At 54.7% G+C, this 12,426-nt stretch overlaps 2 protein-coding genes across 2 annotated transcripts in view; both read right to left on the bottom strand.

Annotated features, from left to right (window-relative positions):
* Nucleotides 1-131: 131 nt before the first annotated feature.
* On the bottom strand, nt 132-2,855 carry RSAD1 (radical S-adenosyl methionine domain containing 1). The gene is made up of 9 exons (XM_062506559.1): nt 2,697-2,855; nt 2,114-2,247; nt 1,824-2,028; nt 1,385-1,750; nt 1,233-1,296; nt 998-1,145; nt 872-926; nt 382-485; nt 132-306 (listed from the first exon to the last, which is right to left on the bottom strand). Exons 1-9 carry the CDS (start codon nt 2,853-2,855, stop codon nt 132-134), a joined length of 1,410 nt encoding a protein of 469 aa, XP_062362543.1.
* A 2,393-nt stretch (nt 2,856-5,248) lies between these two features.
* ACSF2 (acyl-CoA synthetase family member 2) overlaps nt 5,249-12,426 on the bottom strand; it is a 35,514-nt gene continuing 28,336 nt past the window's right edge. Inside the window, exons 11-16 of the mRNA XM_062506236.1 lie at nt 7,665-7,772; nt 7,407-7,558; nt 6,809-6,950; nt 5,620-5,730; nt 5,391-5,459; nt 5,249-5,299 (exon numbers count right to left, since the gene is read on the bottom strand). Of these exons, the coding sequence (XP_062362220.1) occupies nt 5,249-5,299; nt 5,391-5,459; nt 5,620-5,730; nt 6,809-6,950; nt 7,407-7,558; nt 7,665-7,772 (633 nt within the window). The remainder of the gene's footprint in view (nt 5,300-5,390; nt 5,460-5,619; nt 5,731-6,808; nt 6,951-7,406; nt 7,559-7,664; nt 7,773-12,426) is intronic.

Here is a 12,426-nt window from a genome sequence, read left to right as displayed (position 1 = left end):
GGGATTCCGGGGATACAGGGGCACGGGACACCCGGAACAGCCGGATACAGGGGCTTATCCTGCAGGAACACCTCCCCCCCGGCCCGCGCCCCTGCCCCAACACCGCTCAGCCAGCACACTGCTCTTGTGGTTTATTGTCCACTGTGGTCACTTACAGCCCCCGCGTCCCGGCCACCGGCTCGTTCCTCCGCCGGGGAAACCCTCGGTGGGCACTGGGCAGCGCCCAGCACCCGCTGCAGCTGCCAGAGCAGGTCGGGCAGCAGCGAGTCCAGCACGGCCAGGCCGGCCCAGGTGCACCGCAGACCCCTGGGAAAGAGGTGCTGGTGAGACCCGGTGCCCTGGGGAGACCCCCGGCCCTGCCCACGGCTCCCCGGGGCTCACCCGCTGTCCAGGACAAGCCGGCCCTCCTGCTGCAGTGCCCGAGCTTCCCCCGGCTCCCCGAACACATCACGCAAGCTGAGCTGGGGGGAGAAGTGCTCCCAGCGCTGTGTGCCCAGGGTGAGAAAAGGGTTAGTGATGGGGCATCAGCATCCCAGTACCCAAAGGGGCAGAAGAAGGGCTTTGGAGAAGGGAATGGAGTGACAGGAAAAGGGAGGAATAGATGGAAAGGGCAGATTTGGATTAGATACTGGGAAGAAACTCTCCTGTGAGGGTGGTGAGGCCCTGACACAGGTGGCCCAGAGAAGCTGTGGATGTAATACCCTGGAAGTGTTCAAAGTTAGGTTGGACAGGATTTGGAGCAACCTGGTCCAGTGGAAGGTTTTCCTGCCCACCGCAGGAGGTGGAACGAGATGGGCTTTAAGGTCCCACCCAATACAAACCATGATCAGTGTCAGGTTGATGTGGGGTGTCCCCACAGGTGGCTCCTCACCTCATGTGCGATGCCTTCATCTGTGCGCAGTCCCAGGGTGAGCAGCTCCTCCAGCCTGTGGGAACATGGAGAGTTGTGGGGCAGCACAGACAAGGAGGGGGCATGGAGGGGAACCCCAGTACTCACTGCTCCAGAGGGCTTAGCACCACCCGACTCCTGGTGCCGTGTCCCTGGCTCTGCACCTCCCGCATCCAGGTAACAGGCTCCAGGGTCTGCACACGTGCTTCCCGGCTGCAGCCACCCTCACCCCGCAGAATGAAGCGCCCATGTGCCCCTGCAGCAGCCAGGTAGGGGAACAACAAGAGTTCATGGGGCACATGGCCACACACTCCCCTCCACTGGCCCCCCATCACCCCCTTACCTGGCCCCACGCCGATGTACTCATCAGCCCGCCAGTATGAGAGGTTGTGGGTGCTCAGGGCGCCCTGGGAGAGAGCCCTGAAGTGAGGGGAGGGGCCGAGCCTGCTGGGGGACCAGCATGACATGGGGGGACGCAGCATGGGGGCATCCCACCTTCCGTGCAAAATTGGAGACCTCATAGTGGCGGAAGCCGGAGGCCACCAGCACATTCCGGGAAGTCTCGTACATGTCAGCCAGCAGATCCTGGGAGGGTGCAGGCAGGGCTCCCTCCCGGACCTGTGCTGCCAGCGCCGTGCCTCGCTCCAGCGTCAGCTGGTACAGGGAGATGTGATCGTCACAGAGCCCGAGAGCCGCCTCCAGCTGCTGGGCCCAGGCATCCCGGCTCTGTGCCGGCAACCCAAACAGGAGATCGATGGAGGTTCGGCCAGGGAAGAGCCCCCGTGCCGCTTCCACAGCCTGGCGTGCCTCTGCCGCTGTGTGCTCCCGGCCCAGCATCCTCAGCTCGGCGTCATCCAGCGACTGCGGAGGGAGCGCGGTGACAACGGGGTGACCGGGGGGCTGCGGGGGCTGCGGCGGGGAGAGCCCCCCTCACCTGGACGCCGATGGAGAGGCGGTTCACCCCAGCAGCCCTGAAGCCGGCAAAGCGCGATGTGCTGGCGGAGCTGGGGTTGGCCTCCAGCGTGACCTCAGCACCGGCAGGAAGGTGGGCAGCCCCCGCCACAGCCTCCAACACTGCCGCCACAGTGTCGGGGCTGGCCAGGCTGGGGGTGCCCCCGCCGAAAAAGACGGAGGTGATGCTGTAAGGCAGAAGGTGGCGGGAAGCTGCAGGTAGGCACGGGAGGGCCCAGCACTCCCCATGACGAGCCCACCCTGTACACGCACCTGTGCACCTGGCTGAGGCGGAGCAGGGTCTGTGCCTCCCGCACCAGGCAGGCGCGCACGGCCGCCTCGTCCGCCGCCGGCACCACGTAGGTGTTGAAGTTGCAGTAGGAGCAGCGCTTGCGGCAGTAGGGCCACTGCGGGCACGGGGCGTGTGGGGGACGGCCCTGCCCTCACCCCTAGCCACTCCATTCTGAGGGGCTACCCAGCCCAGTGCATGCACCCCACCGCCCCCCTCACCCGCCCCACAAGGCACACGACCCTTCACGTGCACGGCTCGGGGTCCCCCCAGCACAGGCTAGCCCCATGACGTGTATAAGGCTGGGTTCTCCCCAACGTGTCCTACACGCACCCACGTGTGCGAGCCCCAAGGAGCCACCTTCCCCTTGCACCTGTGCCAGCCCCGTGCCCCTCCAGGTGTGCAAGCCCCAGGACCCAGGTGTGTCCGCTCGTGTGCAAACCCGTGAGTCCCCGTGCAGCCCCGCACACACACACACACACACACACACACACACACACACACACACACACACACACACACACACACACACACAAGCCCCGGGGTCCCCCCCGTGTCCCTTCTCACATGCACGTAGAGCGCGGCTGCGGCGGCCGTTTCATGGAGCGGCTCCGGGGCCGGTTCCACGGCAGGACCCGGTCCCGGTGCTCGTCCCGGACCGCCCCTGCCGGGCAGCGCCGCAGCGACAGCCGCCAGCTTCCGCGGCCACCCCCGAGCGGCCGCCATGGGCACCGAGCGGGGCCGCCCCCGGCGTGTGCGGGGCCGGGGCGGGGCGCAGGGAGCGGGGGAGGGATCGGGGACAGAGTCCTTCGCTGCCGGCGGGGGCTGTGTCCTTCGCTGTGAATGACGGGGTGCTGGGGTCAGCGTCCTTCCCCGGAGCCGGGAATACAGGAGGCAATGTCCTCTCCCGGTGCCGGAGATGCCAGAGTCACCCCAGAGTGTCACCCCCCAGTGCCATCCTCTAGCGCCCAAACCAGACGCACGGTCCGAACGAGGTTTGGGATCTGCCCCCGCATCCTTCCCCGGCTGCTCCTCGGGGCCGGGGAGGGTTTTCCAGCGTTTCGACGGAGGAAGGTGGCCTGTCCCCACTGAGAGTTGTGCAAACACCCTGACGTTAGTAGTTGTCTCTATTAATAGTCACGAGGAACTCTGAAATGCCCATGACAAAGGCTGTGACTGCAGATTCCCGTTCCCAGCCCAGAAACATGTAGTTCAGCGTAACCCACCCCTGATGCAACCTTCCCACACCCGGGAGTTTCCGAGCAGGCAGCGAGGACTATAAGAGTGGAACTCGGGCACGGGCAGGGTAGAAGCCATGAAGCGAGCCTGGAGCACTGAGACCACACTGGCAGCCAAAAGGGCCAGCTTTTCCTCTTCCGTGAGTATTTGCAGCCGGGGATGCATCATCCCAGGGGTTAGGAAGGGTCAGGGGGCACCACGGGAGGTGTCTGGGCTGGCTATGCTCTGGGGAAGGCATAGGATGGCAGGGAAAGCTTCCCTGGGACCAGGCTCTGCCAGGACTCAGACCCATGGATGGTGCTGCCCCACTCCCAGAACAGGAGCAGGAGTGGGGTGGCACGGGCCCTGTGCTGGCTGTAACCAGGACTTACTGGTTTTCTCAGCAGTGTGTCTGTCCTCACCAGCCAGGGCTGATGTCACCTTCATTTCTTATCCACTGCCCCACATCTATGGTGAGCACATGGGGCACCTGTGGGCAGAGCAGGGGTCGTGCCAAGGGTGGAGGTATTGATCAGGGAGGGGAGGAGAAGCTCCACTCACTGCAGGCCTGTTCTGCACCTGGGTTAGTGCTGTGGGAAACAAAAGAAGGTAAGCAGTCCTTCTGTAGACATCAGTCACAGAGGCCCTCTGTGTCCCCAAGGTCCCTGGGTATAGCTGCTGTCACACAGGTAACAGTTCTTCCCTCGGGAAGGAATGTTACAGAGGGAACCAGGGAAGGGAGGAGACCTGTGTGAAACGTGCTAAGGACCAGTGCTGAAACCAGCCCCACGCGCAGTGTGGAAACAGGAGAGGAACTTGCTGGAAAGACACTGTACAGAAGAACTGCATCCATCACAAACCATCCATCTTTTTTTTTCTCTCAGAGTGCAGACGTGGACAGGGGACTTGTCCCCACCGTCTGCTTCCATGGGTAGAGCCCACAGCCCAGCTGCAAGATGGAGGGTTGAGACCTCGCTGATGCTTCTTCTCTCTCCCTTGTTGCACCACTGCCCTCCACCCACTGGAGGAAGCTGCAGCATGGAGGGGACCCAGCCTTAGCTAAGGACGCAGGAGGGAGACAGCGGGAGGTCAGCAAGAGTTGGCAGCGACATTATTTGCATTCCAGCTGGGGTGGGACACTTCTGCTAGCAAAGAGGAGGTCTGCTGTCCCTCTTCTCACAGGAGTGTTTCATGGTTGGGAGGTGCCAAATAACTCCCGTAAAATGCTGTCCCAGGTATGCTTTGCTTCATGTTGCCAATGGGACAGGAATTTTGGTATTTCAACAACTTTACTGTCTATCTTGTTTAAAACAACAAAATAAACAAAGCCATGTCTACCTTGCAGAAGTTTGTTGTTTTTTTTTTTTAAACACCTGGGGGAGGTGTGGGAACAGAGTGAGCTTTTCCAGACAGTTTTAGGGAGCCCCAATGCAAAGTCTCATTCTCTGAACCCCCTGCCTGTCATTTCAAGTTCAGCCACTCTTAAATGACCCAGGAGTCTCACAGCATCCAAGAAGAAAAGGCATCACCTACCCTGGGAAGCCAGGCCAGGACATTTGGACTTAAGAGTGTCAATAAAATACCCACCAGCATCTGTTCAACTCCTGTGAAATGACTGCAGCCAAACTGCTCAGAGACACATAAAATTTTTAAACCTTCATAAGGTCTTTCAGTAACTGGACAGAATTCCAGAAATAAGCATCCCTTCCTCACACACAGTGTTTCTGTTGGCAAAGAAACAAGCCCAATTGGGGAAAAAAAGTGCTCTGTTTTATTGACTGAAAGTGCTATCAGCCTGATGTCATGGAGGGGAAGTCTCCACTGCTTAGTCTAAGGCACAGGTGAAAAGCAGGGCTGATTTTGGGCTGATTTGTCCTGGTGTTTGCTCTGCCTTGCCAATCTCAGAGCTGCAGGTGCTTCTCCATCTGCTCCCTCAATTTGTATTTCTGAATCTGGAATAGAGAGCAGAGAGAAGGGAGAGAGGCTCAGAGAGGAGCTGGGACAGAATGCCAGGGTTCCTGCCCTGCCCCAGCCCTCTCTTACCTTGCCTGAGACAGTGAGTGGGTACTGCCTCATAAACACAACATAATGTGGGATCTTGAAATGCGAGATCTGAGAAGAGAAAAACCAAGGCTACACAACCTGAAAGGAACAGCCTGGCACTGTCAGGGCTGGGTCCCCCAGTGCTCTAAATCCATGGGCTTTCATCCACCAGTCCCCAGCAGCCACTGGCTGTACTGGTCTGGAAGGAAACTGAGAACTGGGAACTCACTTTCCCTTTGCAGAAAGCTTTAATCTCTTCCTGGGTGCAGTCCTGCCCAGCCCGCAGTCGGATGCAGGCACAGATCTCTTCTCCCATCCTCGAATCCTTCACACCAACCACCTGTTGGAACAGATGGAGAGTGTGACCCTCGGGGACATCCCTGACCTCTCACAGGGTCTGTGTGCTGGTCGTGCATGTTCCCTGACCCCATATCACAGGGTGCTAAAGCACTGTGAATGCAACATGGCCATCCCTCTGCTTCCAAAAAACAGGGGCAAGAGGTTTTACAAACAACAAGAAGGCTTGGTAGGCTGCCACAAGTGCTTTGGGATCTCCAGATGGAATGGCAGGGAAGGGATAAGGTTGAATTAAAGGATTATTTGAAACCCTTATAATCACAGATCTTAGTGGGCCATTGCCTGTGACACCACAAATGGGAAATGGGCTTCCCAAGCCTGAGCTCTCTCCAAAGTTTGCTCCCACTATCCCACAAGAATCCTACTGTCATTCCCCGCCTTGAACCAGTATCTCAAACTGCTAGAGACACGTTGGTCCTTTTGAGTCCAGAGCAGTGACATAAAGCCCTAGAAACCACATAAACAGGGCTGGTTTGCAACCCATCTGCACTGGGACTGTTCCAAAGAGAGATGCTTGCCTGGCATAGGCAGAACGCTGACTAAACAACCAGTTTATTTATGGGGAAACTTGTCTGGCACAAAACCTGGAGAACAATCCCAGCAGACGGGGAGCAGCTGCTCAGTCCTGGAAATCTTTGCTGTCTTGTGAAGGACTGAAACAAAGTCTCACTCCTCATCTCTAGGGACTTATTGGAAGAGTCTTCCAGGATGTCAGAGTTGAGCAATTATCAGTAAAAACTGTCCTTCCAGACTTTCTGAGTAAGAATTTCAGAGAGAACTATGAAAGTGGACAGGCAGTTTAAAACTGAAGTATGACAGGCACTTTGCAGATGTGCACCTGGAACACAAGGGGATTGCCACAATCCATGTGCTCCATGTTAGGAGCTCTGCCTGCACCTTCCATCCCATGAGCCTCTTCCTCCTCCTTGCTAACCAATATTACATGGAAGTTGATGGTGAAAACAGGAAAAGACAACGAAGTCCCAAGCAGCAATCCCAGAAGCTTTATGTACAGGATTCCCACAAACAGCTGCTCACCCACCCCACCTCCTCCCACTCACCTGGACCTCCTCAACCTTGGGATGGGTGTGGAGGAACTGCTCAAGTTCTGCTGGATAGACATTCTCTCCTCCCCGAATAATCATGTCCTTGCAACGCCCTATAATTTTGCAGTAGCCATGCTCATCCAGGCTCGCGATGTCCCTGCAATGACAACACCTTTCTAGTCCTGTCCCAGCTGGGTGGAAAAATGGCTGATGCTCCCACCCTGCCAGGGTGGTATCAGAGGATAATGGCTGAGATGCCACCTGAACACACGGAAGAGATCCAAGAGCTCCTGATACAGAAAATGGCAGCGTCCACACAAGCACCAGGGTTTAGGGGGGAGGCAATGCCTGCTCCTGCCCTGCACCCCCACAATCCCTCCATCCACAAGTGGACAGTGACAATCCCCCTCTCCAGAGACACTCAGCACCGAGGGCTCTATGCTAAAAGCAGTTCTGAAGTGTCACACACAGATCAGAGGGATAAACTGGGGCAATTTTCTCTACTTTGAAAATCCCAGCCAAGCACTCCTATACATACCCATGTATCCCCATGCAGTATCATCCTGTGGGACCATCCAGTGTCTGGGAGAAGCGGGGCTATTCTTAGACTCACCCTGTCTTGTACCACCTCTCAGCAGTGATCACTTCACTTGTCTTAGCAAGGTCATTCCAGTAGCCCAGCATGACACAGTAGCCACGGATCAGAAGCTCCCCAGGAGTGTTCAGAGGCACAGGTTGTCCTGTTTCTGGATCCTCGATTTTTGCCTGGAAGAGAAGCAGGGCTGAGTTAGACACCAGTGCCAGACAGGGAGGATGGGTGAGGTCTGCTGCTGGCAGAGCACCTGGAGCATATGGGAAAGGTGATGGTCACCTCTGTGTGGGGAAAGATGTATCCCACTGTCTCAGTTCTGCGGTCGATGCTGTCACTGGGGAACCCCATGAAGGTGACAGGGCTGTTCTCTGTGGTCCCATAGGCAACCTGCAAACACAGGAGAGGAAATGTGTCTCAAGGGGAAAGGGGACCACCCAGCTTCAGGCACAGGAAAGACAAAGCTGGTCATGACTGCAGGGGAGAGTGGGGTTTGAGGAGGATGTTCTCCCAAGCCACTCAGGGGACAGGAAGCCCTGCTCTGCTGTGGATGGGCCCCCTGGACACTTCTGCCTGAGAGGCTTGGAGAAACAGGAGCTAAAGCATCACTGCACCTGCCTGCCATGGCCTTCTGCACCTCTCTCACAGTGCTCCAGACCCCATCACCCACTACACTGGGGCTGTCATGTACTTTTGACACCCTAACTGCTATTCTTGGAGGACTCCAGGGTTTGCCATCCTCTTTTTCAGCCTTTGCTTCTCTGAGCACTGTCCTGTTGACTTCACACCATCTCTGCCAGACTGACTTTGCCTCGGTGCCCTTGCAGCCAAGGGCTGCTGAGTTCACCTTGCATCTCCAACAACTCAGGGAACATAGGACATCACCTTGGAAAAACCCTGGAGCCAGCAGCAGACTTCTGTGGGGGAGACAGTGTGTCCTGCAGCATGGCTGCTTGCTGCAGATCCTTTTGTGCAGACATCAGCCCCTGTAACCCTTGTAAGAGCATCACGAGGTCACTCAACACTTGCACAGCTGCCCTTGTAGACCCAAAGCCTCACAGTGGGACAAACACTTCTTGCTGCTAAACCTCCCTCACAGCTAATCCTGATGGCAGACTCTGAGCCACCTCAGCTGAAGGTCACTTCTCCTCAGAGGAAAATTCCAGTGCTTTATACCGAGCTCAGTGGCCAGGCTGAGGCAGCAGGAGCTGAACAGGAGGTGTCCTAGGCAGCTCTGAGCTGCTCTAACAACACCATCTCTGGGATCCAGCTCCTGGGAGCTGTGCTTCAGCAGTGGGAGCTGCTGGAGCACTGCTCTGGTGTCTCTGAGCCACTCAGAGTAATGTTACCCCAGCAATGTCACATGTGGCTGCTTTGCTGGGAGAGCATGGCTGTGAAAGGGCTGATGTGAGAAGTATTTCCTCATTTCTCCTGCAGCTCTCCAGACTGACATGTGAGTAGCTCTGACCCACCAAATTGCCCTGGCACCCAGATCTGGTCAGTCCCTTCAGAGTAAATGCCCAGGTGTATGTACATGGCCATGGCTTGGGCATGGTGCTCACCCAGCTCCAGACATTGTGCCCCAAATTAATGTGGGGCTTCGCAAAGGACTGTGATGAAGCATGTGAACAAGGATGAAAATATCCTGAATGAGCTGAAAACAACATTGGTGTGGTGTACAACGTGTAATAACACTGGAGCACTTGGCACTTTCCACTGCATGGAGCTGCTGCAGGATCTCATGTTGGGTACAGTCTGTCACAACGGCTGATGCTCTTGTTGTCTGCACCAGGGTCAGCATGAATCCAAGCTGGAGCCTGCTTTTATCCAGGAATCTGGAGGAGAACTTCTCCAGGATGCTGCAGGGACCATCTGGTGCAGACTGCTCTGCCTGGAGCCTGGCAGCCCCCAAGGAGCAACTGTAAATAGGCTTGTGCTCCCAGACACAAGGACAACTTCCCAGCCAGGGGCAAACCCACAGCATCTCATGCTCAGACTGCATTTCTCTCCCACCCACTAATACAAGTCCTGTGGCTGGATCAAATGACTGACCAGACCCAAATCCAAGACCTTAAACACTTATTAAAAATCCCAGTGCCTTTGTTTTTTTGTTTTACTCTTCTGGATGAATTGCAGTGTTGGTCCCAGGATTCCAGCCAAGCCCTGAGTCAATCCTTGCTGCCTCTCTGGGTTGCTCCAGCAGTTTAATTGGATGCAGGAGCAGGCAGCTCCCTGGCAGGATGATCCTGTGAGTGCCTTGGCTCACCAGGCTCCTCCAGATGCCTGGCACTGTGCCCTGTACCCCAAACACCAGCTATTGATGCTTGGCCTGTGGCTTGTCCTCATAAACACCCTCACACCCTCAGGAATGGGCTTCCCAACCAGTCCAGAGAGCAAAACAGGTCTGAACCTCCAGACCCTCATCTGCTTCCCAGTCACTGCCTTCCCCTACCTGCACCAGCACATCTATCTCTAGCTGGATACCAGGATTTTGCTCCAGATCTTTCCAAGATGTTTTCTCCCTCTTAGGATGGTTTTTCCCAGCTGTATTCCTGGGTTGGAGGCAGGGGATGGAGCAAACCCTTGCGCCAGCACAAGCTGGCTGTCCTTCCCACCCCTTATCCAACACGTGGACCATCCAACATGTCCATTGTCAGCAGCAGATGAAACTACACTTCCATGAAATTCCACACACCAATTTAAACTTGGAGATATCCATGAAGATTTCTAGCCTTCAGGACCCAAAGGGACACTTAACATCATTCTGCCTTGTCATCTGGTGTAATTCAGTCCAGAAAACCTCACCCAATAATTTAAGTGTCAGCTCCATAATTTCCACTGGAACTGTATCTGGTGTCAAAGCAGAGCTTTCCAGAGGCAAAGATTCCAGCTTAGACACTTGGCTTTGATAGGAGCTACAAGAATACAAAATATAATTGACTGCAAAGATTTTTTTTTACTGTAGGACCACAAGTGATCCCCCAACATCCAGACCAGTCCTGCCCTCAGTGATGACAAGGACAGCTCCAAAACAAACTGCTGCTTAACTTGCTCCTACCAACAAGAGATTCATTCTTTGTGAATCCCAAGCCTCTGTATAAACCAGGAATAAAAAGAACATCTTAGCAGAACTGTGTTTTTTAAAGCACATTTCTCAAACATTTCCTGCTAGGGCTGTTCAAATACTGGTCACTGAGGAACAGGCAAAACAGTCTGAAGAGGGAAGCCTCTAAAATTAAAAATAAAGTAAAACAATCAGACTCCAGTCTCTTTAGTAAACATTTGGGAGGCAGGCTGATCTGGTGGGGACTGTGGGGACTCTGAAGACCCTGGGTTTTTCCCAAATGTGCTGCTTATTTACTGCATAACTTGGAACAAGCCACATCAGCCCTCTGCTCCTTGGGTTTCCCCTGCATTCAACAGCAATAAAAACACCCAGTGCCCTCCACATTCAACTGCTGCTGAAAGGCTGTAATGAAAAGGTACCACCAGTACCCAAAGTGGGTTATACTGGGTGGGACTGGAGCAGAAGATCAGAGCTGCAGGAGGGCATGAGTTCCTTGGAGGACATCCTGCCCTGGACCTGAGCACTGCTCAGGGAGGATCTTCATACTCCTCATCATCACCCCCTGGTTGTGCCACGCTGGAGGATGATGATGGCAGGGCTTGAACTGCCAAATGAAAGCCTACAGAAACTGGGCTTTGCTGGACACAATACTGGCCTCAGAAAAAAAAAGCAGCAAATTGACTGTGAAATAATAGGGATTTTCAGACTTCAAAGAGGGCATAATAAACAACAGAAAGCAGACTGGCAACCCAAGAGATGTGTTCAGGGATGTCTAAGAGGCTCTATAATCCCCTCTCAGCGTAACATGCTGGATGGATCTAATTATCCCTAAACCCTAAAGTGTCAAGTATGTCTGTCTTGGATATCCCCACCAGAGTCAACCCCAGCCCTTCCGATCACAACCAGCTCCACACCATTCTCAACTGAGCAACAACCTTCCCTCGCTCAGCTGCTCACTGCCAAGATCACCCTAAACTCTTCTGTCCCCTGGGGACATGTGGCTCCTTGCTTTGGAGATATCCCCCTATCCCAAATTGTATTGGAATATTCCTGAACCTTCAGGTCAACTCTGCTGTTGCAAAAAAACAACTTCTGATCACATCCAGCCTGTGTCACACCAAGGTCTCATTTCCTTCCCCAGCAACAGTACCATCTTTGTGTCAAAAACACCAGGACACAAACAAACAGGTCTTGCAGGACAAATCTCCAAGGCTACTCTATTGACATCTCTCCCCACCAAGAGAGCTGCCAGACAGTCACAGTTTGGATGGGGCTTAAAACAGATCCCAAAAATATGAGGTGCCCAAAGCACCTTCTTTGTGCTGTGGCACGCATGGCTTTTCCTCAGGAGGAGACCAAAAGGACAACCCAGTGTGCCCAGGCTGAGACTGCACTAGGAATGAATGTCCTGTTTTTGCCCAGTGAGGACAAGCTGCCCCTCATGGTCTGCAGTTAAAGCAGCCTCTCTTCTCTCCAGGCCAAGCAGAAGCTTTGAGGCTTGGAAGTGTTTCCCCCTTCCAGCCAGCAGTGCAGAAGTGCTGCCCAGTGGCAACCAGCAAAGACAGGGGCAGTTACTAGTTTATCCACAGTGTGATAAAAGGTCTTTGCTGTGCAATTAACTCCATCCTCCCTAGTGCTGATGCCAATACATTTGGGAGAAGTGAAATTAAAAGGAAAAATTGGGAGGAAATGTACAAAGTATCACATGAAGGTAGAAAATAATTGGTTTGGGGTATCAGGATGCTCAAAGCTATTGGAGAAGGAAACTAAGCAAAAATCAAAGATAACATCCCTATGGATTTGGAGAGCTCAGATCCCACCCATCACATGGCTGGAAGTCCAGAATCTTGTTGCTTCCACAAGGCATTTTAAATGCTCTCACAGCCCATTTCCACAGCTACAGAAACCACCCACTCACCAGGTCCTCCCCAAAATCAAGGTAGGGTGGGATGGGGAGGCCAAGGACAAGCAGAGATG

The sequence above is a fragment of the Cinclus cinclus genome, chromosome 20, assembly GCF_963662255.1.
Source record: "Cinclus cinclus chromosome 20, bCinCin1.1, whole genome shotgun sequence".
Lineage (NCBI taxonomy): Eukaryota > Metazoa > Chordata > Aves > Passeriformes > Cinclidae > Cinclus > Cinclus cinclus.
This window is presented reverse-complemented; position numbering and strand designations above follow the sequence as displayed.

What these genes read in the sequence shown, in the direction of transcription:
- RSAD1 (XM_062506559.1), bottom strand. Translation starts at nt 2,855, where the DNA reads ATGGCGGCCGCTCGGGGGTGGCCGCGGAAGCTGGCGGCTGTCGCTGCG. An exon ending in GTACATCGGCGTGGGGCCAG is followed by an intron (nt 1,146 to 1,232) that starts GTAAGGGGGTGA and finishes TGGCTGCTGCAG; the next exon opens with GGGCACATGGGCGCTTCATT. An exon ending in CGGCTTGTCCTGGACAGCGG is followed by an intron (nt 307 to 381) that starts GTGAGCCCCGGG and finishes CCTCTTTCCCAG; the next exon opens with GGGTCTGCGGTGCACCTGGG.